Here is a 24530-nt window from a genome sequence, read left to right as displayed (position 1 = left end):
CCTGTTGGGGCCTCTCCAAGACAGTGGGGAGGGAAGAAGAATGTGCGGGCTTGGGGCATGGTGGAGGGGCGTGAAGGAGACTTTCTCCGCTGCCCTTGGTTTTGGGGCTGGGGGTACTGCCCCAGCACTGGCCAGGCTCTGGCTGTGGCGGACACAGGTCCCACCCCCCGCCCGCAATTCTTCTGCCCCTGCCTGCTAGCCTGCTCAGGGCGGCCAATTAGCCCGTCCTGGGAAGGGCTAATGAGAAATTATGGGGATGGTGTACATTTTTGGGGTCTGAATCTGGCCCCGGATGGAGTACCAGTTTATCCTGATAGTGTTGCAGGCAAGAAGGTAAAAGTTATTCCTGCCCTCTGCTGAGATTTAGTCCCTAGCCTCAGCTCCACCCCCAGCTGTGTCACCCCTCCCCAACCTGTGTCTTCCCCTCCCAGGACCATGTGACCTCTCTTTGGTCTCCTGCCCCAGCTCTGCCTTGGCCCCCCAGCTCCTTCCCCAGCTCCCAGGTCTACTCCCCGAGCTGGGCTGTGCCCTACACACCTTGCCAACATGCAGTCCTGGGTATCAAACCAACCGGCTGGCCCCTAACTAGGTCTGTAACACCCAAGACCCTTCACCTCGCAGGGCCCGGTTTCTCCCCCTGTAAAATGGGAGTGATTCTACCTTCCTCCTCTAGCTGTGAGGCTTAAGTGAGGACCTAGCAGGAGGCAGGTGGTGGGAGGCACCTAGGTGTGATTCCCTCACCCCTACCCTGGCAGAGAGAAATGCCAAGTTTCTTACCCCCCCCCCACCGATGCCTGAGGCACTGCCTGCAGATCCCATTCTATCTGTGTAGAGCAATGAACTTCAGAAAACGACTTGCTTGTGCCATATAGCCCAAAGCCCAAAGGGAATCAGCCAAGGAACTATAAGAGAAAGGAGGCATGCTACCTAAAAGGTAGTCACCAGTGCCTGCCTCCCCTCTCAGCCCCAGTCCATGTTGTCCCTGTCTGCCAGTATGCTGTATGCGTGCGTGTATGGGTGCGTGCGTGCTTGGGGGGCCAGGGACTAGCTGGAGGGATGTGGAGCCTCTCAGGTAGGACCTGTGGCCCTCTGGCGCTTGATACTGCAGGGTTCCTAGTCCAAGACCTGGCCAATGTTTAAAATCAGATGTCACATAAGTTCCTAAATTTTCCACTTCTGCTTTGAAAAATCAGAAGAGCTGGCACTCTGCAGCCATTATTCCTGCCTGCCGACCACCGGCTGCAGTGGCACAGAAACGCTTCCCGCAGACGGACGTTGCCCTCCCCTCCACATCCAGCTTCCATCATCCCTGTTTCTTGTATCCCTGGGATAGATGAACCCTTAGTTCCTTTGCAGGGTTGGTTCTCTCTGTATTTTTTCAAAAAGTGCTTAAAACTCTTCTCATCCCAGAGGTGAGGGAGGCCTGCGTCCCTTGCTCCGGTGAAATTCGCATCTGGATCCTCCTCACGGGTTCCCGGCTGAGACAGAGGTTCCCTGGTGATCCAGGTGGGAGTGGGCCCGAAGATCTTCTCCAGCAAGAACAGGGTGAGTGTCAAGGGTCGGGCTGAGAGCTGGGACCTGGGAGGATTGAGGGGGAACGTGCAAGAGGACTGGGGGGAGGGGGAGGGAGGGGGCTAACATCTGCTGAGCCCCAGCCCTGATGTGCCAGGCGCCGTGCCGGGCAGGCACAAGGAGTGCAGAGATGCGCAGACGACCTTTTCTGCCCCAAGCACCCCAGGGATGGATACTGATCACACAGTGAGACCAAAGTGTCATGGACCCGGGGTTAGCACCAAGTGTGTCTAATGTAGTCTTCTCCAGTGTTTGTCAAACACAAGGACTCAAGGAATAGATCCACTGGGGGTCCCCAGACCTCAGTTTAAGAAATGCTGCTATTAAAGGCAAATCCTATCACTCTGAGTGATTGCTTTGGAGCCAAGGCAATCAAACATAAAAATAAATGCAAACGTGGAATTTGTATAACAGTGCTCAGTATTAAGGTTAGAATCTAGATGACATAGAAAATGTTCATACTGCTTTTTCTTTTTCTTTTCTTTTTCTTCTCTGCTAATTGACTTTGCAATAAACACACTGCTTTTTAAATGACCATTAGAATGTAGACACAAAATGAAGCTTTGGTCATAAAAATACAGCAAATATTATTGAGTCATCACACATGCCCTGCACCATCCTAAGCTGAGTTATAGGCATTAACTCGTTTGTTGTAAAAAAAAAAAACAAAAAACACCACCCTCTTGCAAATAAGGAAACAGGCTCAGACCAACTAAACAACTAACCCAGAGTAACACAGCTCATAAGCAGCAGAGCCAACATTTGAAGCCAGGCAGTCTGGCTCGGAAGTTTATGCCCTTAACCATCATGTTGTGCAGCCAGCCTCGGAGACTATAGACTTGAGGCTGAAGACTCCAGTTTGATACACTCAGCTGGACACCCACAATCTGTGGGTGCTGGAAGTGTGTAGTGGGGGCTGGGAAAGATAGGCTTTGCCAGGTCACGCGGGGAGTGCTGGAGGGGTGTGGAGGGACTGGCAGCTGACGGGCATTTGGGGGTGGCCGGGGGCATCTCCGCTGGCTCCGGCCACAGCACCAGGTGGGATCCATCAGCCTCATGTAAACACTTCTCACAGGCAGCTTAACCACTTGAGTGTGTCTGGCCTTCAAAGCCAGTGGGAGAGGCCAAGGAGAGGGGTACCGAACTCCCTTAGGGGATAATGATTTATCTCCGTGCAGGTGGGCTCTGCCGGGGCCTCCCCGGGAGGCGAGGGAGTGGACTGGCACTGAGGAGCCTAGAGGGGAAAGGGCTGGGATGGGGGTGCGGGGCAGGGGAGGGGGCGCCTCCATTCCAGCATCTCAGGTTTCCCACCGGGAAGCCCCAAGTCAGCTGACTCTCGGAGCCAGCCTGTGATGCTTATCCCCATTTTATAGATGAGGAAACTGAGGTTCAAAGAGGCTAAATGACCTGTCCAAAGGCATCTCACCAGAGGATGGGAAGGCGATGCATCTACAGAGCTTCCTGTGCTCAGCCCTGAGCACTCACTGCCGTCTGGCGTTGCTGTGGGGCGTGGGTGGGTGTGCGGGGGGGTGTGGCAGGCCGCTGCTGCGACAGTATACTGGGAGTGTCACTGCCTGCGTGTGACCCGTGAGTGGGAGGCAGAGTCTGCATTCTCACTCCTAGGTTGGGCTCAGATGTCCAACTTCCCAGACACATCAGGGGAGGGACCAGCTCCCCTGCCCCCATCACCCCAGCCGGCCAGCGGGTCCAGAGACCTGGCTCTCGCTGGGCTGGGGGATTATCCCCATTCTCTGTGTCTCTGGCCAGGGCGGGCATTGCTACCTCTTTTATCCTCTCACAAAGGCCAGGCCCGCCGGGCCTGCTGTGTCAGAGTTTCTGTGGCCGGGGGAAGCCTTACTTCCTTTTCTCCCGCCAAGCCCAGAGGGCCACGCAGAGCCTGCCAGCTTGTCGGGGGCCACTGCTGTAGCTCCAGGACAGGTGAAAGGCACATGGGTGGCTCAGCACTGGGAAGAGAAGGCTGAGGGGTCACTCATGGAAGGACAGAGAGAGAGAGAGAGCTCCTCTTCAAGAGACATGATGTTACTGCAGCATGAGGTCTGTAGGGCAGACTTAAAGAAGGACTTCCCATGAGAGCCGGACAATAGTAGGCAGGGGTGGGGCCAGCTGGCTCCCATTGTTGAGAAATCATCAGTGATCCACAAGTCTGGTTGAATACCCACCATATTCTGGCTACTTAGGTAGCCGGCTCTAGTCCCAGGTCAGGGAATTCTGCAAGATTGCAAAAAGAGCAGATTTCTTCTAGAAGGGGTAACTAGGTGGGTAACTTGAACCTTCCAAATATTCTGAGTTCTCACAGTCTTCTGGGTAGAGGACTACATGGGAAGGTAGGGGGTATAGGTGGGGGGCAGCCCATGGTACCACAGAATTAACCCTTCTCTCTCCTCCCCCCACAGGTTGGTTTTTGGAGTAGTCCCTGCTGACGTGGCAAAGAGATCTCCCATGTGACACTCCAGGGTGCCTTTGAGGAAGGCTCTGTTTGAGGACCTCCCTTTGAGCTGATGGAGAACGGGGCTCCCCATGCCCTCTCTGTCCCCAGCTGAGATTATGGTGGATTTGGGCTATGGCCCAGGCCTGGGCCTCCTGCTGCTGACCCAGCCCCGGAGGCGTTAGCAAGAGCCCTGTGCCATCCACCCTCCCAGAGACCACCCCTCCTCCCAGGGGCCTGGAGCTGGCGAGTGACTATGCGGCTTGGGCTGTGTGTGGTGGCCCTGGTTCTGAGCTGGATGCACCTGGCCGTCGGCAGCCGTGGTATCAAGGGGAAGAGGCAGAGGCGGAGTGAGTAATGGGGCAGCGGGCGGGGCCGCCGCTGGCCTTGGGAGTGGGAGGGGACCACTGGGACTAGGGGGCCTTCAGAAGTTTTATTCAGTGATGACCCTTGCAGATTTCCACTCTGTCTATTGCAGCTTTGTAGATTACTCAGTAGACGATCCTGTTTGTGCATCACCCAGTTGGTGGATTAATTTGTTGAGATTACCCACTCTGTAGATTACTCACTTTGTCTATTTTCCCCTTTGTAGACTCTGGTTTCTAGATTAACCCCTCTCTTGTGAGGACCCAGGCTGTGGATTATGCCCTTTGACATAACACCAGCTTTGTGCGGTATCCATGGAGATGCTTCCCCGGCCCCGCCCCAGCGTGCTGGGTTTTAGCGGTGGCTGGAGTGCAGCCCTCCAGCCCTTTGGGCCGGGAACTCTGCACAGTTTGGCAGTGGGCAACAGGGCTTCCCCTGCCCGGATCCTGGATCCCAGGGCAGGAACAGGGAAGTAGGGAGGGTCGTGAGACTGTGGGATCAGGGAGCTGCGGCTGGGGTCAGGGTGGGCAGGAGGGCAGGGGTCTGGTCCTCGCACCCTTCACACCAGAGCAGCTTCACTTTTCCCTGCTTTCAGTAATGAGCTTCCTCATAAAATGTCATTGGAAGAAATGGTCCTCATAGCTTAAGAGGAAAAGTTAAATTCTATGATTGCACAGATGCTAAGAAGGGAAGAAACAGGCCTCGGGACAGTCAGGGTTGGAGCTCAGGTCTCCTAATGCCTATGAGCTCAGTGTGCTTGAAAACAGAGTTCGACAGAGGTGAGAGTAACCCCCTGGCTAGGTGCTTCTTAGCCTCTGCTTTCTGTCTCCCGTGATGGGGCCCATATATCGTGCGAGCAGCCATAGTGTATGAGGGACCCATGCTAGGGAGAGGGTAGGGGCCCTAGAATGCCAAAGTCCCCTGTCTTTCGACATCCCCCCCACAGAGATGCCACGCCCTCAGGCGGGAAGTCTCCCTGGAGTCCAGCGCAGCTACCTCTTGCTTCACGTTTCCCATCGGCCGAGGCCCACCAGTGAAGGCTGAAAGGCAGTGGAGTTTCGTTGGGTCTCCACGGGAGCGGCCAAGGCCAGAACTTAGCCTGGGGAGAGAAGCTCAGAGAATTGGTGAAGCTGAAAATCCCTGGCTTAACAAACAATTAGAGACGGTTAGGTTTAATCAGCAGCAAGGCCGTGATTTCCCTGCCTCTCATCTGTTGTGGCCAGTATTTTGGACTCCATGGGCCAGATGCAGTTTAGCGGTTTATAATCAGTCTCCTCTATTTCCGAAATGAGAGAGAGAATGAGAGGAACCATTCACGCTCATGCGACATGCATGAGTGCTTACGCTTACACTCACACATGCAGAGCCACACGCCCACCTAAACCAGGGGTCACAGACCTGAGTTCAAGTCTGTTGTGCTAAAGAAAAAAAGCACTGGACTGGGTGTCAGAAAGGGCTTGGTCTTAGCAGCGGCCAAGCAGTTTGTTGTGCCCATTTTCAGACAGCCACGTCTCACAGCCTTGGCAGCATGTGAGCCAGTTTTTACCACCAAGCGATGTGAGTGACAGGCATCCTTGACCCTGAGAGTCGGGGTGGGGCGCGGTGAGGGTCCAGAATGGACGGAGGCCCAGAGAGGGATGAGGGTGTATGTTGTTAGGCAATGCTTGTCACGTGATAATTATAACAGTCACAAAGCTGAAATGTGATTGTATAGGGATGTAGTAAGGCTGACATGAGATAATAGATTTATATTTTTAATAAGCTTTGTACAGTATCAAGCTCTGTGTAGACTTCAGGATGCAAGTCATTGTTATATAAACAGTGTGGACCATTTGCCCCGGGTCTCTGGGGGCATAGGCAAGGGAAGGAGGAGGACCAAGACACCTGTGTGTGGCTGCTCGGGCTATGGTCAGTGTGGGAGGGCACGGGGTGGGCACGGGGCAGACTCGGGGCACAGGTGGGTGTGCTGTGCATCTGAGCCTCAGGGCTGTTGACTCTGACATCCCTCGACTGCAGGTCACTAGAGCCGCCAGAAGCCACCTAATATAACTCTGATCCTGAGCGGTACTCCAGTTTTGAACCCAGAAATGTCTAGTCTCAGAGTTTGAGTGATGGTCTCCCTGCACGGATGGGGAGAAGTGGAGCAAAGAACTTCTCTTTAGCTTTGAGTTGTGAAGTCCCTGGCAAGGCCGCCCCCTCCCCCTCTCCTCCCCCTCCTCCTCTCCGTCCTCCTCACCTTCTTCCCCCTGCTCCCCTACTCCTCCTTTCCTTCTCTTCCACCTTCTCTCCCTCCTCCCCATCCACCTCCCCTCCTTCCTGTCCTCTCCCTCCCCTCTCTGTCTTCCCCCTCATCCTTTCCTCCTCCCCCTCTCCTCTTCCTCTCCTTCTCTCCTCCTCCCCTTTCCCTCCTCCCTGTCCTCTTCTCCCCCTCCTCCCCTCCTCCCCCCCTCACCCTTTCCCTCATCCCCCTTCTCCTTCTCCACTCCTTCAGCCCCTCCTCACTCACCAAGCCCCTGTTTTCTCATGAGCTCTCACCCCCCTGGATGCCTTTCCCATCTGGGGTCCCTGTACCTCACAGAACCTCATCCCCTCACCATCCCCTGCATGGAGCACTCCCCTCCCTGAGCCCCTTCTCTGCTCTGATTCCTGGTCCTCCATGAAGCCCCCATTCCTTCACTGAGCGCTGACCCCTCCAGAGCTGCGATCCTGATCCCATTTTGTCCCTTCCTAGTACCCCCTCCTCCATCTGGAGCCTCTACCCCCACCACCTGTCCACCTGCCACACTGTCCCTCCTCCCTCACGGTCTGCTCATTCCTTGGGTCGTTCAGCAAATGTTCACTAGAGCCTACAGAGGCTGGCCCTGGATCACAGCAGAGGCGAATCCTGAGGCACCTGCAAGCCGGTGGGGGGTCGAGACCATTGCTGCCGGTGTCACGAATGCTTCTGCGGGAGGCAGCCCCGGGGCTGGGGGAGCCCAGGGGGGCTGGGAGGAGGCTGGGAGGAGTATTTGATTAGGAAGTGGGTGCTGCTAGGAGTAGCTGGCGAAGTGATTTGTCTGTGGGGTTCTGTGGGGCCCTACTATTTTAACTGGAGAAGTTGTGTTTATATCTGTTTCATATATTGGGGATCTTTTCTATTGAAAAAAAGGGTTCTGCTGCTAAAACAAAAAGACCCAATATGCATTAGGATAGAGCAATGAAAGCTGTCTGGGGCCAAGGGAAGGGTGTTGGTAGAGGTCAGTTTATTACACTCTTGGTACTCGCCAGGCCGAGGAGTGTGGCCTTGGCCTGCCTTGAGCTCTGGGTGTTGAGGGGCCACTGAGAGGTTGTAACCGGGGGCGCACATGCTCCAGCTGCGGTACGGGGTGGGGGGAGGAGGTGGCAGGAGACAAGCAACCTAGGTACAAGGCTGTTTGGCCCAGGGGAGAAAAAGTGAAGGTGTAAACTAAGTTCCCAGTTGAGTTAAAAGAACCCTGGGTCTTTCCGGGAGGACATGCCCAGGGCTTGTTGGATGTGCAGCGGGTGGCCCTGGGTACCAGGAAGCCACAGGAATGGACAGCTCCTGGGACGATGTGTGTCCTGACAAGGCTCTTGCCTGCCCCTTCCTCAGTCTCCTGAGGCCCCGCTCCCTGTCCTCTGAGCCCCGCCAACTGAACTCAGGTCTGTCTTACCGAACCTAGTTCCTCCAAGGCTAGAGTCCACCCCAAACCAAGGCCATCACTCCTCTGGGTCATGGCAAGTCTCTCCACCCTCCTTGACCCTAATCCAGCCTACCCTGGGCCCCCATATCTGTCCGACCCAGTCCCTGCACTTTAGGGAGTGAATGCTCACTGAGATATCCACACACCAGCACCCCCCTTCTCGAGCCTCTGTCTCACTCACCATACCCTCAACCCGACATCCCGGGGAGCCCTGTCCCCTCGTGGAGACCTACCCCTTCACTAGGCTCCCATTCAGAAACGACAGGCTCTGCCCTCCACAGCTCTTTCTGGAGGGAGAAAAAGACATGTTAGCAGATGATGACAACATAAGGTGATGTTTATCATGCTAGATTCAAGTACTGGGGGCAGGGGAACACAGAGAAATGCTCCATTCAGACTTTGCAGGGAGGCGAGATCGGGGAAGACTTCCTGGAGGAAGTGATTTTTAATTCTGAGGCTTGAAGGAGTCAGTCAGCCTCAGGAGGAGGCAGAAGGTTTTCCAGGACCAACTTAAGCAAAGGCACAGAGGTGCAAAATAGCATGATGTGTCCAGAAAAACAAAAATAGTTGGATATTGCTTAGGGGTGGTGTTGAGAGATGGGGTGGGTGGGATCAGCCCATGAAAGCTTTTTAGGCCAGACAGGAAGCTGGGTCTTAACTCTGGAGATGATGGACAGGCAGTGCCAGAGTTTAGGGAGGGCTGTGACAACATCAGATTTTTGGTTTAAGAAAGATCCCTGGAGAGGAGGCAGGTGGGAAATGGGGGAAGTGAAGCCCCTGGGAGGGGCTGTGAGGCTGGGCCATCCTTCAGGGAGGGGCAGGGGCTGGGCCGCCTGGAACAAGTCCTCATCCTTGCCCAGGGCTGGAGCAGAAGTGCTGGGTCAGTGGAGCAGGCTGGGAAGCAGCGTGCTAGGGAGCCAAGGGAGTGGGGTGGGAAGGGCAGAGCTGTGTGTGTGTGTGTGTGTGTGTGTGTGTGTGTGAAGCTGGGAAGGAGGCTCCCTCCCAGACCCTTGCCAAGCCCACCCGCCTCCTCAGCCAGGCTTACACCCCTAGGAGGCTGCCTCCCCTGCACACCACCCCTGTGACAGGCAAGCAGCAGGGGCTTCTTGCATCCATGTCCTGCGTCCCCACCCGACCATGCCTTTCCACGGTCTTTCCTCCCCATTAGAATACCTGAAGCCTTCTTTCCCATTTGGTGGGCACTCTGGGATGTTCAGGGCCTTGGAGCCTTTGCACAGGCTGTTCCTCCTGTGTGGCACCCCCGTCCCCCAGGCTGCGGGGTCAGGAGTGCGCTCTGCCACTCCTCTGCACCCATTCTGCAGCGTGTGAGTGGCCCTGCTTCCCTTCTCCCTGGGTGGGCCTTTGCGGCTGTTCCTCCACAGCCCAGCTGCTAGCACTTCTGGGCACCTGTGAGGTGGGCAGCCAATGTCTGTATGAATGAGTGTTGTTTTCCCCTTTGAATCATTAGGCATCCCCCCAAACACGTGCCATCTTCCTCGGACCCTCCATGCAAGGCCATTCTCCTACTGTCGAGCCCCCTCCCCCAGCTCTCCACCTGCTCTCTGCCTCACTGAGCTCAGAGCACCTTGTGTTCTCTGTTCCTGGATCGACATCCCTTTCCTCCCTGAACTGGCCCCTGCCCGTCCCTGAGCTGCCACCCCCTCTGAGCCCCAGCCCTCATGGAGCTCAGCCTCCCAGTCCCTTTCCCCTGAGTCCGGTCACTGGTGCCTCCCCTGACCAGGGCCAAACTCACCCCTGAGCTGTGCACCGTGGCCCTGCCATGTCCTCACATCCCGGGTCTTTACTCCCTCAATCCCCCACCACTGAGCCCCTCAAAATCACATTCCCACCCCAGCTGTCTCCTCTTGGGCACTCTTTGTGCTCTCTGGTTTTCTTCTCTGTCCCTCCCCTTGCTTTGTCCGTTCCTCCTTCCCTTCCACTTGCCCTCAGCACGCTGTGGCTTGCTCTGGTCCCCACCTTTCCACCTAGCCTGCCCTTCTCAAGGTCACCCCCTCAGTGACCGATAATCATAGAGTCTTGTAGGTTTGCTTTGGAGCTCGCCAGCCTCGCCCTCCTCCCAGCCCCGGCCCCTGAAGATCTCTCCTTTTTGATGTGGCTCCTGTCACTTCTCCCTCTCAGTCTCTCTGAAGGTCCTTCTCCGCTTCCTTCCTGGGCTCTTCTTCCTCTGCTTAGCTGTTGGGTGCGGGTGTTGCCCGGGGCTCAGCCTCTTCCTGGGGCTGCCAGCCCCATGGTCTAACCAGCAACGGCAGCCCCCCTAGACTGCTCCCTGGCTCTCTCCTCCCCTCCACGCCAGCTTCTAGAAGGAGGCAGCACTACTTCCTCCCTCTACCTCCTCACCTGCCTTTTACTCTGCGAACACTGCCCTCTGCGTCCACTCCTGCCGCCAACAACCTGTAGGATGCCAGGTCCCTATGTGCCATCTCGGCAGCAGCTGGCGTGCTGACCCTCCCTCTTCTGTCGAGTGCGTTCTTCTCTCGGCTTCCATGAAGCGATCTGATCCTCCGTGTGCCCTGCCAAGGCCTTTTTCTGTCCTCCTCTTAAATGTCTAATTCTTCTCTCACCCTCTGGACCCACTCTTTTTGCCGTCATGGGCCCACAGGCCCGTGATGACAGTTTTCACACTCAGGACTCCACGTCTCAATCTCCAGCCAAAATATTTCTCTTGAGTTCCAGACCCACGTGTTCAACTGCCGATAGACACCTTCCCCTGGACGTCCCACGGGGACCGCAAACCCGACGCGTTTAACACTTGGCAACTCATCATTCCCCCACCCAAGCCCACTCCTCCTCCTGTGGTCCCTCTCGCAGGGAAGGGCTGACGGCCACCCTGCTACACAAGCCCAGCTTCTTGGAGTCACCTTGACTTGTGCTTGTCCCCGTCTGGCACCCCACGTCCCAGTCCACCCCCTTGTCTTTTTGGCCCTGCCGCCTGGCTGTCGCAGGTGTCTGCTCCTTCCCTCCTCTGAGCTCAGCCTGAGCTCTCCTGACCTGGACTTGTGCCCTCCTACAAACCATGCTCCGCTCTATGAGTGATCTTTCTAGAAGGCGATTCTGACCACATCTCCTATTGTAACTCCCCTCCCCCCAGAGAGCCCCCTTTGCCTTCAGGATAGTGTCTGGCCTCCTTCATCCGGGCTGAAGACCCTTCCTTGTCTGGCCCTGCTTCCCGCCCCAGGCTCCTGTCCCACCTCTCGCTCCACGCTCCTGCTGTGCCGATTCCAGGCCCCCGTGCGCCACGTTCTCTGCCGTGTCATTGATAGCGCTGGAGGAAAATGCGCGCAGAGAATGGCTGATGGTTGAGGGGGGGTTGGGCATCAGGATACTGAGAAGGCGCCCTTTGCAATCTGTCCTCAGCAAAGGTGACAGCAAAGGAATAAAGGAGTTTGGCAACGTAGCGAGAAAGGGCTGCACATGGCACACCCGGTCACCTCAGTTGCTGAAACCCAGGCACAGACCTAGAGGGAGTATTCATTTCAACAATGAATTAAATAAAAGCAGTGAGCGGTAGAGCATTCAATGTCTTTGAAGTGGAAATGGTACCTAAAATCTACGATGATTTAGTAATTAGTGATACAGCTGAATAAAGGCCCAAAGTAGAAGAAAAATAATCCCAAGGCTTCCCTTATAAGCTCCAACACAGCATTTGAAGTACTTTTGTTTATATGATGACTATACCAACAAGAACAGTAGTAATTTTTAAATTTATTGATTAATAGCACCATTGACTCTATACAAATTCCCCCCTTTTTTTTTTGAGACACAGTCTCACTCTGTTGCCTGGGCTAGAGTGCCGTGGCATCCATCTCACTCACAGCAACCTCAAATTCCTGGGCTCAAGCAATCCTCCTGCCTCAGCCTCCAAAGTAGCAAGGACTACAGGCATGCACCACCATGCCTGGCTAATTTTTTCTATATATTTTTAGTTGTCCGACTAATTTCTTTCTATTTTTAGTAGAGATGGGGTCTCACTCTTGCTCAGGCTGGTCTCAAACTCCTGACCTTGAGCGATCTTCCTGCCTCGGCCTCCCAGAGTGCTAGGATTACAGGCGTGAGCCACCACGCTCAGCCTAATTTTTTAATTTTTTGTAGAGACGGGGGTTTCACTATGTTGCCCAGGCTGGTCTTGAACTCCGGGCCTCAGGCCATTCTCTTGCCTCGGCCTCCCAAAGTGCTAGGATTACAGGTGTCTGCTGCTGCACCTGGCCATAAACTCCATACTTAAAAAAAATGAGTCTAATCATACTTGGAATTTCCATGCAACCCCTTATCATTCTACCCTAGCCTTCTTATATACTTTGTTCCCTCTGCCTGAAACACATACTGGCTGAGAAATTTTGTTCAAGTCATTTAACCTCTCTATTCCGTCATCTGTAAAAACAAGGACAATAAAAAAAATTAAAAATAACAATAACAATAGTACTTACCTTGCAGGTTGTTGTAAGACTTGCATGAGTTATACTTGTCAAACACAGAGAATAGTGCCTGCCACAGAGTAAGTGCTTGACAGTTTTTGTTTTGTTTTGTTTTTTTTTTTTTGAGACAGAGTCTCAGTCTGTTACCTGGTCTAGAGTGCCGTGGCGTCAGCCTAGCTCACAGCATCCTGCCTCAGCCTCCCGAGTAGCTGGGACTACAGGCACTGGCCATCACACTCAACTCATTTTTTGTTTCTATTTTTAGTTGCACAGTTAATTTTTTCTATTTTTAGTAGAGATGGGTCTCGCTCTTGCTCGAGAGCTGGTCTCGAACTCCTGAGCTCAAGCAATCCTCCTGCCTTGGCCTCCCAGAGTGCTAGGATTACAGGTGTGAGCTACCACCCTGGCCTGCTTGAGAGTTAGTAACACCCTGCCACTGTTGTGGTCGTTACTGTGCTGTCGTGATGATTGCTGTGTTTGGTATCGCCCTCCTGCCTGCTGCTTCTCACCCTCCTAACTCTTCTTACATGTTCTCCTGCTCTGAAAGCAGGAATCATTCCTGGAGCATAGACTCCCCACTCCCCCAGCAGCCCTCCAGAGTGAACATCCTTATCGTCCTTCTGCAGGGGTGGAAGGGGAGGTGCACAGGATTTGGTGTTTTTCCCAGGCTCCTAGACTGGGAAATTGGCTCAAGGTCCCCCTGACTCCGAAGCCTGAGCTCTAGGTCCGCTATGCTGAGCTGTCTCTTGCCTTCTCTATGCTGATGTTCGCGGTGCTCTGTCTGCAGCCTCGAGCGTGGCTCCTCCTCAATGGCTCGTAACTATTTTCCTTCCTCTCCTTCCACGTGAACACGCTTCTCTGCCCCTGGGGCTCTTTTCATGTCTGGCCTCATGGTTTGCCCACACCCTAGGCCAAACTCCTGGGAATCACCCGAGCCTCCTCCCCACTCCTCTGCACCTCGTAGCCACCACGGCCAGCCGACGGCATTCCTCGAGCCCCTCTCGCATCTGCCTTTCTCCCTCCATTGCCACTGAACAGAGTTTTAAGACTTTCTCGCCTTTGTCACTTGGGTGACCTAGCCAGCTTCCTCCCAAACAGTCCTTTCATCCCTGATCTGCACCCTGGCTGCCAGAGGAATCTTCCCAACATGTAAATTGGACCAGGTCTCACCCCTGCTTAAAAATCTCAGGCTGGTCTCAAACTAGCCTGGCTCCCTGCTGTCTAAACAGCTCTGAGCAGGTCCCAAGGAAAGCTCCGCAAAACAATTGCTCTGTGGCCAGAATGTTTGGGAAATGCAGCTCACTCTGTTCTTCCTTAAAGAGTTGCTCTGCACAGGAACGTGCCCCGCGGTCCAGAATCTTGTTTAGATTTGTTGGAGCCACTGGCTCCTGGTCTCACCTGATGTGGTAGCCTTTTCTCCACGTTAACGTGTTGGGAATTAATGCATGGGGAATCGTGCTCTGAGGAACACTCTTCGGGAAATGTCACCTGGCAGGATCAGGTTCAAGTTCTTTATCATGATATGGTATAAAATGGGACACCTTGTCTTTCCCCCATTCCCCTCCCGTTCTTACCTCCACCCCAAGGGATCTGCATTTCCCCCTTTTGGGGATTTACATCTTGGTGGGGCTGCTCCTTGAGAGCCCCTATCTCTGCTTCCAAAAGGACAAATCTCTAGTAATCCTCCAAGAGTTAGCCCCAGTGGCACCTCCTTTGTGAATCCTTTCACTTCTTCTTTGCGGGTCCATTCTGGCATGACTCCTGGTTGTCAGCTTTTACCTGTTTGTGGGTCTGTCCGCTGCGCTGAAAGGCGAGTTCCTCTGCAGAGTGGCGGGCTCATTTCCTCCCTGTCCTTGGGGCCCACACTGCACGTGGTGCACAGCAGGGGCTGGGGGAGTGTTGGCCGAACACTGAATGAGGGAATGAGATCAAAGGTCTGAGGCTTGGTGCTGGGACGGAAGATCATGCCGCCTCAAGCCCTGGTTCCAAGCCAGGGTTTCTCAACCTCGGTGCCATTGACATTTTGGACCAAATAATTCTTTGCTGTGTCCTATGCCTTGTAGGATACTTAGCAGCATCCCTGGCCTCTACCCCGTGAATGGCAGTAGCAACCCTTCTCCCCAGGTGTGACAATCGAAAATGTCTCTAGGCATTGCTGAAAGTCCCCTGGGGAGGAGCAGAATCATCCCTGGTTGAGACCACTGTTCTAGACAGGTTATTCCAATCGTCTTCCTGTCGCTGGGCAGGTAGTCCTTTTCTCAGTTTGATTCTATATCCCTCTTGTCCTTAAAACTTTCTGAGAGATTAGAAAGAAAAAAAACAAAACAAAACAAAAAAAAACCTCCTTCCATGCCTGAGGCTGAATTTTTCTTGCTCTGGGTAGAGTAGGGTTAAGTTCCAGGAAGGGTTTAGCTTCAGTCACTTCCCTGGGGATGGTGGACCCAGCCTAGAGGGTGAGCTTGTGTCATGCCTGGGGCTAGGGAGGCACGTGGGACCCCTGGGCGCTCTTGCTCCAGGCGTCTGTGCTAATTCCCCGGAGAGAAGACACTGGGACGTTTATAGAGCAGCCTTGCAGAGAGCTGCCAGCCTGACCCGTGCTTTCTGAGAAGCACATTCCTTCGGTGGAAGGAAACTCCATTCTACTCACGTCCCGTTCTCATGGGAGCCTGGAAAGACGGGGGTCTCTTCTCCAGCTGCCTTCTCACCCTGGTTCCACCCTTGCAGTCAGTGCCGAGGGGAGCCAGGCCTGCGCCAAAGGCTGTGAGCTCTGCTCAGAGGTCAACGGCTGCCTCAAGTGCTCGCCCAAGCTGTTCATCCTGCTGGAGAGGAACGACATCCGCCAGGTGGGCGTCTGCTTGCCGTCCTGCCCGCCTGGCTACTTCGACGCCCGCAACCCCGACATGAACAAATGCATAAGTGAGTTGTGGGCAGGGCTGCAGGGGGCCCACACTGCACTGCAGGGGGTGCTTTAAACCACTGGTGGTCGATGAGAGGAGTTGTGGGGGCGCTCAGGGCAGAGGAGGAGGCTCCTGATTCCGGTATCCACTGCCAGCCAGGCATCCTGCCCACGCTGCCAACCCAGTGTGTCCATACCAGAAACCCGGCTCCTCCCTCCGCACCTGCACCTACCTGTGCTCCCGCAGGTCCCTGTCTCATGCCCCGACCCATCGCCCAAGCCACAGACCTTGTTTGTGCTGCCACCTCATGCATCCAGTCACCAGATCCTGCCCACTCATCTCCTTTCTGCCCTCACTGCTGCTGTCTTTCCCAGGTTCCCCTTGCCTCTCTCCTGGACCATTGCAATAGCCTTTGGGAGGGGGCAGAGTCTCACTCTCTTGCCCCAGTGAGAGTGCCGTGGCGTCATTGTAGCTCACTGCAACCTCAGATTCCTGGGCTCAAGCCATCCTCTTGCCTCAGCCTCTGGAGCAGCTGGGACTACAGGCGTGCACCATGACACCCGGCTAATTTTTCTGTTTTTACTAGAGATGGGGTCTTGCTCTTGCTCAGGCTTGGTCTTGAACTCCTGACCTCAAGTGAGCCTTCTGTCTCAGCCTTCTAGAGTGCTAGGATTACAGGCTTGAGCCACCGCACTCGGCCTGCAATAGCCTTTTCAACTGTCCTCCAGCCCTCATCTGGGTCCCTAGAACCCGCCCGCTGTGCTGAAGCCAGAAAGACGCTTCTGAGACACACGAACTGCCCCATCACACTTCTCCTTAAAAACCACTCTTGGCTCCGCACTGCAGGGAAACACACGCCCTGTCAGCGCGTTTTCCCGCCCACTTCTCCCCAGTCTTCTCGCTCTGTTTTCACGCTAGCTACAGTTCCACGTGCTCCAAGGCACATGCTATCATGTCTCCATCCCATCTCTGTAGCCGCAGCTGTGCCACCTGGGGGACACACAGCGAACAAACTCAGGGACAGTGCCAATGCTCCCACCCTTTTGTTCAGCGCCTTGCAGTTCAGAGTGCATTTCCAGATCTCATATCGGTTGAGTCTCACAACCGCCTTTGGAGGGAGACAGGACAAAAGTGATGGTGGCCTTTTTAGAGCTAATAACATCAAGGCCCAAAAGGGAGATGACTGGCCCAGGATTAGCAGACTGCGTTCTGATCTCGGCTCTGCTACTCAGTCACTGTGTGACCTTGCGCATGTCTCAACCTCGCGACACCTCATCTTTACAATGGGAATACATGTTTTTACCCTCTAGGGTTGTTGTGAGATGCACATGGGTCTGGAACCCAATAAGTGGTAGCTGCTATTGTTCTTATTTTCCTTCTTATTTTGCTGGCAACCAAACCTAGGAATCAGAGAGTCAGGGAGGGAAGGAGGGGGTGAGACTGAGATAAGGCCACAGAGGCCAGGAGGCACAGAGGAGGGTGGGGAGATTGTGAGGATGGAGGGGACCCTGGAGCTGCCCTCTTGGTCCTCAGGGCATTTGGGGTTAGGAGGTTCTGGCTGTGTCGGCTCCTGGGAAACTGGCAGCCTGGGCTTCAGGTGCCAGAGACTGGGAGGAAGTCAGCCCTGCCCACACTCTGGGAAGGGAGAGGTTGTGAAAGACCCTGCCTGCTTCCAGCCAAGCCGTGTGCGGCTCTCCCTCCTCCCATCCCCCAGAGGAGAGAACTAGTAGGAGGGAACCAGGGAGGGACCCAGGAGTCCAACCAAGGTGGTTCCTGGAACTCAGCCTTGCACAGGGAGAAGAATTTGCCCTGGGATTGCTCCGACTCCTCTGAGCAGATTCCTTTGGCCCTAGGCCGAAGAAAGGGGGAAAACCAGGGTCTGGGATGTGGTGGGTGCCCAGCACTGGGGGAAGACGGGACCACATGGCCACTCTCCGGGGTCATTAGATACGGGCTCAACTCTGACGAGGGTGGCCCTTGAGATGCCATGAGATGCTGAAACACTCCTCTCCCACACCACCAAGCCCCAAGAGCCTCGCCCTTCTCCTCTCTGGGCCTCGCCTTGGGTTCCAGGGCCTGAGACCAGGTTTGCGTTGGGTTAGCCGATGGCAACAAGCGTCCCTAGCTGGCCTCAAGGGCCACTTCAGCCACTCCCACCCTCCCTGGCCCTTGCCCCTCCCTGCCCCCTCCCACACCCCCTCTGCAGTCGTCACAGCCCCTCCGTGGGGGTGGGTGTGGATGAGAGGGCACTGGGTTGGGGAGGGGAGGGGAAATGTCCACTCCAGGTCGGGCCAGAGGCCCCGATCTGCTCTCTCCTCAGAATGCAAGATTGAGCACTGCGAGGCCTGCTTCAGCCACAACTTCTGCACCAAGTGCAAGGAGGGCCTGTACTTGCACAAGGGCCGCTGCTACCCGGCCTGTCCTGAGGGCTCCTCCGCTGCCAATGGCACCATGGAGTGCAGCAGTCCTGGTAAGCTGTGGCGGCTCCGCAGGTAGCGGGTGCCGGACCCCAGGAGGAGGGGGGGGGGCAGGGTGGGGTCTGGCTGGGGAGCATGTGGCTGGGGCCCTGTGCCACAAGGGCTGACCCCACACCACCTTCTGGGGGTTCTCTGAGGACTTTTCTGCCCTCTGGACTGAAGCTGCCTTTGGCTGGAGGCCCAGGAAGAGGGCAAGTGGGGGAGGCTCCCCTGGAGTATTCTGGGCCCTGGGCGGAGATGTGACCCCCCCACCTCTTCCTCTCTTCCTCTCCCCTCTCTTGCTGCCAGCACAATGTGAAATGAGCGAGTGGTCCCCATGGGGACCCTGCTCCAAGAAGAAGAAGCTCTGTGGTTTCCGGAGGGGCTCCGAGGAGCGGACACGCAGGGTGCTCCATGCCCCTGGGGGCGACCACGCCACCTGCTCCGACACCAGGGAGACCCGGAGGTGCACGGTGCGGAGGGTGCCGTGCCCTGAGGGTGAGCTGCAGCCTCTGCTTCCCTGGGGTCAGGGTGCCAGCCACGGCAGGTCCCGTCCCCGCTGCTCAGGAGAGAGCCTCTGGGCAAGGCCCGACAGTGTCAACTCGAGACTCGTGCCCCCGTGCTGTTCCAGCCTGGTGCTCCAGAACTCTGTGTGTGTGGGGAGCTGTAAGCTCTGTGGCCAGTATCCCTCCAGTTTCTGCATTTCTCCTGAGCCAGTGGGTGTCCATGCTAGAGGGGCCCCAGAGGTCAGTTGTGGGGGTGGGAAGGGGCACTAAGATCCAGAGAGGTGTAGCGATTCCACCAAGGTCGCACAGCGGGAGTTGGCAGTGAGGTGGCTGCTGCTCAGTTGCCTGGCCCCAGAGGCGGCCAATGGTGGTCAGGGTGTGGGGGGCTGTCCCGTCTCTCCTGAGGGCTGCACCGAACACCTGGGCAGTACTCCTGGCCTACTGACATCCAAGGTCTGAAGAAGCCACAGGGAAGAGGATGATGTCCAGTGTGCACTGAGGGTTGGAGGGTGGCAAGGCCCTTGGGACCCCCTCTCAGTGCCCATGCTGGCACTCCTCTGGAGTGGCTGCTGGTCAGAGGAGGCCTCCAGGTGACCCCAAAGGCAGCATCCCCAGGCCCCCTCCCTGCCTCGATCCCCAGCGTCCTCGGGCTCCCCTCCCAGGGCCCTTGGCCAGGCCCAGGGCCTCCCTGAGCATCCTTAGTTGACTCTTTCTGCTGTCGGGGCTGTTGCAGGGCAGAAGAGAAGGAAGGGAGGCCAGGGCCGACGCGACAACGCCAGCAGGAACCTGGCCAGGAAGGAGAGCAAGGAGGCGGGCGCTGGCTCTCGGAGACGCAAGGGGCAGCAGCAGCAGCAGCAAGGGACGGTGGGGCCACTCATATCTGTGGGGCCCACCTAGGGACATGGTCAGCCCCCAGGCCCATGCAGAAGGAGTCCCACGCTGCTCTGCGTGATGACAGCTTTCCTGAACTGGAGCATCGGGGGCAACACGCGCACACACACTCCATCCATGCACGCACACACACACACACACCCCATGTGCAAACATGCAGCCATACATACACGCATACATGTGATGCGTGTACGCACACACAACTGAAGCCACCAGAAGACACTTCCATCCTCAGGCCCAGCAGCACCTGCTTGGTTTACGAAGCTCCCAGCGGACGTGTCAGAGAGAACGTTTCCGGCATCCAAGCCCAAGCGTTGCGGAGTGGAGCCTTCCGGCGGAGCTGCTGGGGTTGGACCGGCGGGTGTGGCAGATGCCAAAGCTTGAGGACCGCTGGGGCCCCTGGGGGAGAAGTCTTCTTCCCACCCTGTTCGGCACTCCCAGCTGCGTGACTTTATCGCTGGAGAGTCCTGTTACACATCCATGGTACTTAGCAGGGCTGACCTGACTCTGAAAACAGCTTTAAGGTTTATTTCAAATTAAAAACAAAATCAACGACAGCAGTAGCCACAGGCACCACGTTCCTTTTCAGGGTGCAAGGATTGGTGAGGTACCGACAGGAGCAAGAAGGGACAGGGCTGAATTTCCAGAGACCCCTCGTAGCCTCCTCAGCAGAAGGTGCGCACAGGAAGATGATGTTGGGGCTACTCTGAGGGCTGTAAACAGGTTCTCCACGTCCCCGTTACTCAGTGTGGTCTGAGGACCAGCAGCAATGTTGTCACTGGGCAGCCTGTTGGGAGTGAGACTCTTGGGTCCCATCCCAGAGCTGAGGAGCCAGCATCTGCATTTTAACAAGATTCTAGATGACTGGCACGTACATTTAAGTTTGAGAAGAGCTGCTGTAATTACCCCTAAGGATGGAACAAAGGGCCCCAGCCAGCTCGCAGCAGGAGGGATTGTGGTCAGCTATAAAGGAGGACTTCCAGCCAGGGAAAGGCAGAATCTGAAGGCTATGGCAGCCCTCCTAGGGAAGGGAGTGCATAGGCTCTCAAGAGACAGCTGGCGACAGTCCTGCCCAAGGGCAGGGCAGTGGGTGGAATGACTTCTCATTGCATTCTGAAGTGCGTGCCAGGCTCTGGGGTAGGTGTTTGGTTCTCAGTGGGGAGCCAGACAGACACGGGCCTTGCTCTCCTGGAGCTTCAAGGTTGGTGGGGAGGACAGGCAGGCATCAAGCAATCACACAAACAAACATACAATTATAAAAGGTTGGAGTCGAGGGCAAGAACCACTGGCACATACACGTAGCTGTGAAAGTGAATAAAATGGAATAAAAATAAAAGACTTTATCTCAGGGAGGCGTGATGTTGAAGCCAAATTCTGAAGGATGGGTAGAAGGATTTAGGACAAAGACTGGCGCTGTCCAATAGACATATGTGAGCCACGCATGTAATTTACATTTTTTTTAGTAGCCACATTTTAAAAAGTAAAAAGAAAGAAGTGAAGTTTATTTTAATCATATCTGTCATTTAACCAAATATATGCAAAATATAACCTTTTTAACATGGAATCAATATAAAAAATTATTAGATCTTTTACATTCTTTAAACTACATCTGTAACATTCTGTGTGTAGTTTTACACTTACAGCATGTCTTAATTTGTTTTTTTATAGGCAGCATATCTTAATTTGAAAGCTAAATTTTCACCAGAAATACCTGATCTGTATTTAGATTTCATGAACATTAAAGTTGAAAAAGAAGATTGACATACTCAAGTTGTTTTAAGAATATTTAACAGTTTTCCAATAACCAAATGGAATATAAGTTTTTAAATTTTGGATTTAATTAATGAAAATTAAATGACATTAGCACTTCAGTTTTCAGTTGCCCTAGCCATATTTCAAGTGCTCAATGGCCACATGTGGTTAGTGGCTACTATATTGGACAGCACAGGTCTACACAGAAGGCACAGCACATGCAAATGTCCTGTGGCAGAAAGTAGCTTGGTCAAAGAACTGAAAGAAAGCCGGTATAGCTGGAAGGCTTGCAGGGCAAATGAGGTGAAATGATTCAAGAAGGGTTACCTGGAATTGGGCATTTATTCTCAGTGCCAAGGGAGGCTGCTGGAGGGTTTTAAGTGGCAGGCCAGCTTGCACTTTGCAACAGTCACATTGTCTGCAGAGTGGAAGACAGACTGGGGAGAAGCTGCTCAGGAGGCTGTTGCTATCGTCCAGGTGAGAGATGCTAGAGGCCTGGACTCTGGGTGGTTGTGGTGGAAATGGAGAGAAGTGGACAAAGTCAAAAGGTATTTGGAGAATAAAGTCGACAGAGTGTTGCGATGCTGTGGGTATGGGAGAGGGGAGAGAAGGAGAGGGAGGTGTGATGGCCGCAGTCCCCATTTCTGGTTCAAAACATCCAGACAGATGGCAGAGCTGTGTTCCGAGATGGGAAGCCTGTGAGGAGGACCAGTTTGGGAGAAGAAGGACAAACATAAATTTGGTTTTGGCCCTGTTGCGTTTGCAGTGCTTCTGAGACGTGCTGGTGGAGACGGCGAGCCGACACCGCGCAGACAGAAATGCAGGTCTGGGTGGGAAGGGGACATGTGGGCTGGAATATACACTGGTGCAGAGAAGACACTTGAGGCTGTGGGTTTGGTAGGGGTCAACGAAAAAGCGAGCACTGGGTGAAGAGAAGGTTCAGGATCCAGCTCCATGTCCCTCTAAACATCAAGAACAGACGATGGAGGGCAAGTTGACCAAGAAAAGAGGGAAGGAACAGGTAAGAGGAAGGCCGGCGGGTATCAGGTCCCAGAAGCCAGCACGAAGGAGGGAGCGAGCTCGTGAAAGAGGCCTGGGAAAGCCCCTGGGCTCAGCAACACGTGTGCCAGTAGCAGTCCTCGCAAGAGCTGTTGGGGGAGGGTGACGGAAGCAGACCATTCCTTCAGGACGTTTAGCTGAGAAAAGGGCAGGAGAAATAGGACAGGGCCTGGAAAGAGCTGTGAGTCAACAGAGAGTCTTGTTTCCTTGGTGGGAAAGACTTCAGCATGTTCAAAGCCTCTGTGAATGGTGCAGTTAAGAGAAAGGGGTTGAGTATATGGGAGAGAGACGTGGACATCGGCAGAAGAAGGTTCTGGGGGAGGGACAGCTCTTCAGGAGCAAGGAGCGGGTGATGCAGGTGTGGGAAGGCTGGTAGGCGAGGAAGGTGGGGGACCTCAGGTCTTCGCACCTGCCACCCTGCTGTGTCACCCTCCCCATATGCCTGTGATCCTCTTCACTGCTGCCCGGGATTCAGAGCCCGCACTGGAGCCTGCAGGGTCATAGGTGCCCATGGCCAGCACCAGCCCCTCTCCCCTCATTCTTTTTTTATTTTTTAAATTATTTTATTATTTTATTTAATTTTTGTTTTCTTTTTTTTTTACTTCCTGAACTTCTAATAGTGTGAATCCCCTCATTCTTTACCTTGTCTCCTCTCCTTGACCCTGGCTCTCTCTGCCAGTTTCTCTGTCCCTCTCAGTCTTCCATCTCTGCTTTTGCCCCACTCTGTTTCTCTAACTCTTGTCTTCTTCTTGATCCTTCTTTTTGTCACCCTTTCTCTATTCACACCTCAACCCTTGACTCTGTTTGCATGCACCATTGTTTCTCTTTGTCTTTCTGTCTCTTCCTTCTGGGTATCAATCCTCAGTCTGGATATGTCTAGGCTATCTCTCTTGCTACTCAAAGTGTGGCCCTAGACCAGTGACCTTGGCCTCTTCTGGGGGCTTGCTAAAAACGCAGGATCTTAGGCTCCACCCAGACAGAAGAATCTGAATCTGCCTTGTAACAAGATGCCCCAGGTCATTCATGCATATATTCAACGTTTCATAAGGACTGTCATGAGCTTATCTCTAAAACAACACTGAAACAGAAATCCAGAATCTTAGCAACATCAGAGAATGAGCAGGGTCCTCCTGGATTACCTTGGTGATGCTCTGAGACATTCAGCTTCTCTGCATCACCTCCCTGAACCCCCTAAAAAGCTGCTCCTGAAGCTCTGGGCAGCTAAGCAAAGAAACATAACACAGGTTTCAGGAAGGGTCCGCTGTTATACGCCCCACACCTCAGCTTCCACATTCTGCAGAATTACTGCCCGAAGAATGTTCTAGTACTGATCTGCTGGGTGCTTCCAAATGTGATCCCAATGCATCCCTGAAAACAATTAGCCCCGCCCAGACCGACTCCTGTCTGTCTCACTCCTTCCTTTTTTGAGCTGGAGGTGGGTATGGATTTCAAAATGAGGGACAGTTACCTGCTTACACCTTAGAAGCATCCCAGCTAAGGCAGAGACAATGAGGGCTGAAAGCAGCCCACAGTTGGTCCAGAATTCACACCTTGTGCTTTTTAGGATGAGCGAGTGCTGGAGAGAGGGAATCTGTCAAGATGTAGGGTTGCCTAACCCTACGCCCAGGTTTAGGCAACAACAGCACATGATTGTATGCGGTTGTTATCTGCCCACATTGTTATTTGGAAAATGTTAGCTTTTTCCTCTACAGGGTCACAGACTTGCCCAGACTAACACATTTCTGGCCACCTCACCCAGTCCCAGCTCTGGTATGTTTCAGATCAAGTCACCAGAATATGGATTTGTTTTCCATTTCAGTATTTTGGGTGATGGTTTTTCTGGATTTTCAAGTGGCGATTTTTCCTCCTGGTTTGTTTGGTTTGGTTTAGGAGAACTGAGAAGGAATTTAGGAAAAGGGTCAGCTTTTTGGGCCCTGTCACAAGTCCCCAATACAGGGCCAGCAACCCAGGTGCTGGCTTTTTGCTTGTCACTCCTCCAACTCTGACCAAGGCCAGATTTTTTTTTTTTTTTTTTTTTTTTTTTTTTTTTTTTTTTGAGACAGAGTCTCACTTTGTTGCCCAGGCTAGAGTGAGTGCCGTGGCGTCAGCCTGGCTCACAGCAACCTCAATCTCCGGGGCTCAGCGATCCTACTGCCTCAGCCTCCCGAGTAGCTGGGACTACAGGCATGCGCCACCATGCCCGGCTAATTTTTTGTATATATATTTTTAGTTGGTCAATTAATTTCTTTCTATTTTTGGTAGAGACGGGGTCTCGCTCAGGCTGGTTTTGAACTCCTGACCTTGAGCTATCCGCCCGCCTCGGCCTCCCAAAGTGCTAGGATTACAGGCGTGAGCCACCGCGCCCGGCCCAAGGCCAGATTTAAATGGGCAACAGGCAGAAACCCTAGTGATGGTGATAAGGTAGGAGAAAAACAACCAAAGAGAACAGGT

General features: G+C 54.2%; 1 protein-coding gene across 1 annotated transcript; it reads left to right on the top strand.

Annotated features, from left to right (window-relative positions):
• Positions 1 to 1416: 1416 nt before the first annotated feature.
• On the top strand, positions 1417 to 20016 carry RSPO1 (R-spondin 1). The gene is made up of 6 exons (XM_012779841.2): positions 1417 to 1545; positions 3987 to 4368; positions 15243 to 15434; positions 17736 to 17885; positions 18181 to 18369; positions 19111 to 20016. Exons 2-6 carry the CDS (start codon positions 4275 to 4277, stop codon positions 19272 to 19274), a joined length of 789 nt encoding a protein of 262 aa, XP_012635295.1. The 5' UTR covers positions 1417 to 1545; positions 3987 to 4274; the 3' UTR covers positions 19275 to 20016.
• Positions 20017 to 24530: the final 4514 nt, after the last annotated feature.

This window comes from Microcebus murinus, chromosome 2 (assembly GCF_040939455.1).
Source record: "Microcebus murinus isolate Inina chromosome 2, M.murinus_Inina_mat1.0, whole genome shotgun sequence".
Lineage (NCBI taxonomy): Eukaryota > Metazoa > Chordata > Mammalia > Primates > Cheirogaleidae > Microcebus > Microcebus murinus.
Note: the sequence above shows the minus strand (reverse complement) of the source record. Positions and strands in the feature narration are given on the sequence as shown.

What these genes read in the sequence shown, in the direction of transcription:
- RSPO1 (XM_012779841.2), top strand. Translation starts at nt 4,275, where the DNA reads ATGCGGCTTGGGCTGTGTGTGGTGGCCCTGGTTCTGAGCTGGATGCAC. An exon ending in GGGGAAGAGGCAGAGGCGGA is followed by an intron (nt 4,369 to 15,242) that starts GTGAGTAATGGG and finishes CCACCCTTGCAG; the next exon opens with TCAGTGCCGAGGGGAGCCAG. An exon ending in GAGGGTGCCGTGCCCTGAGG is followed by an intron (nt 18,370 to 19,110) that starts GTGAGCTGCAGC and finishes GGGCTGTTGCAG; the next exon opens with GGCAGAAGAGAAGGAAGGGA.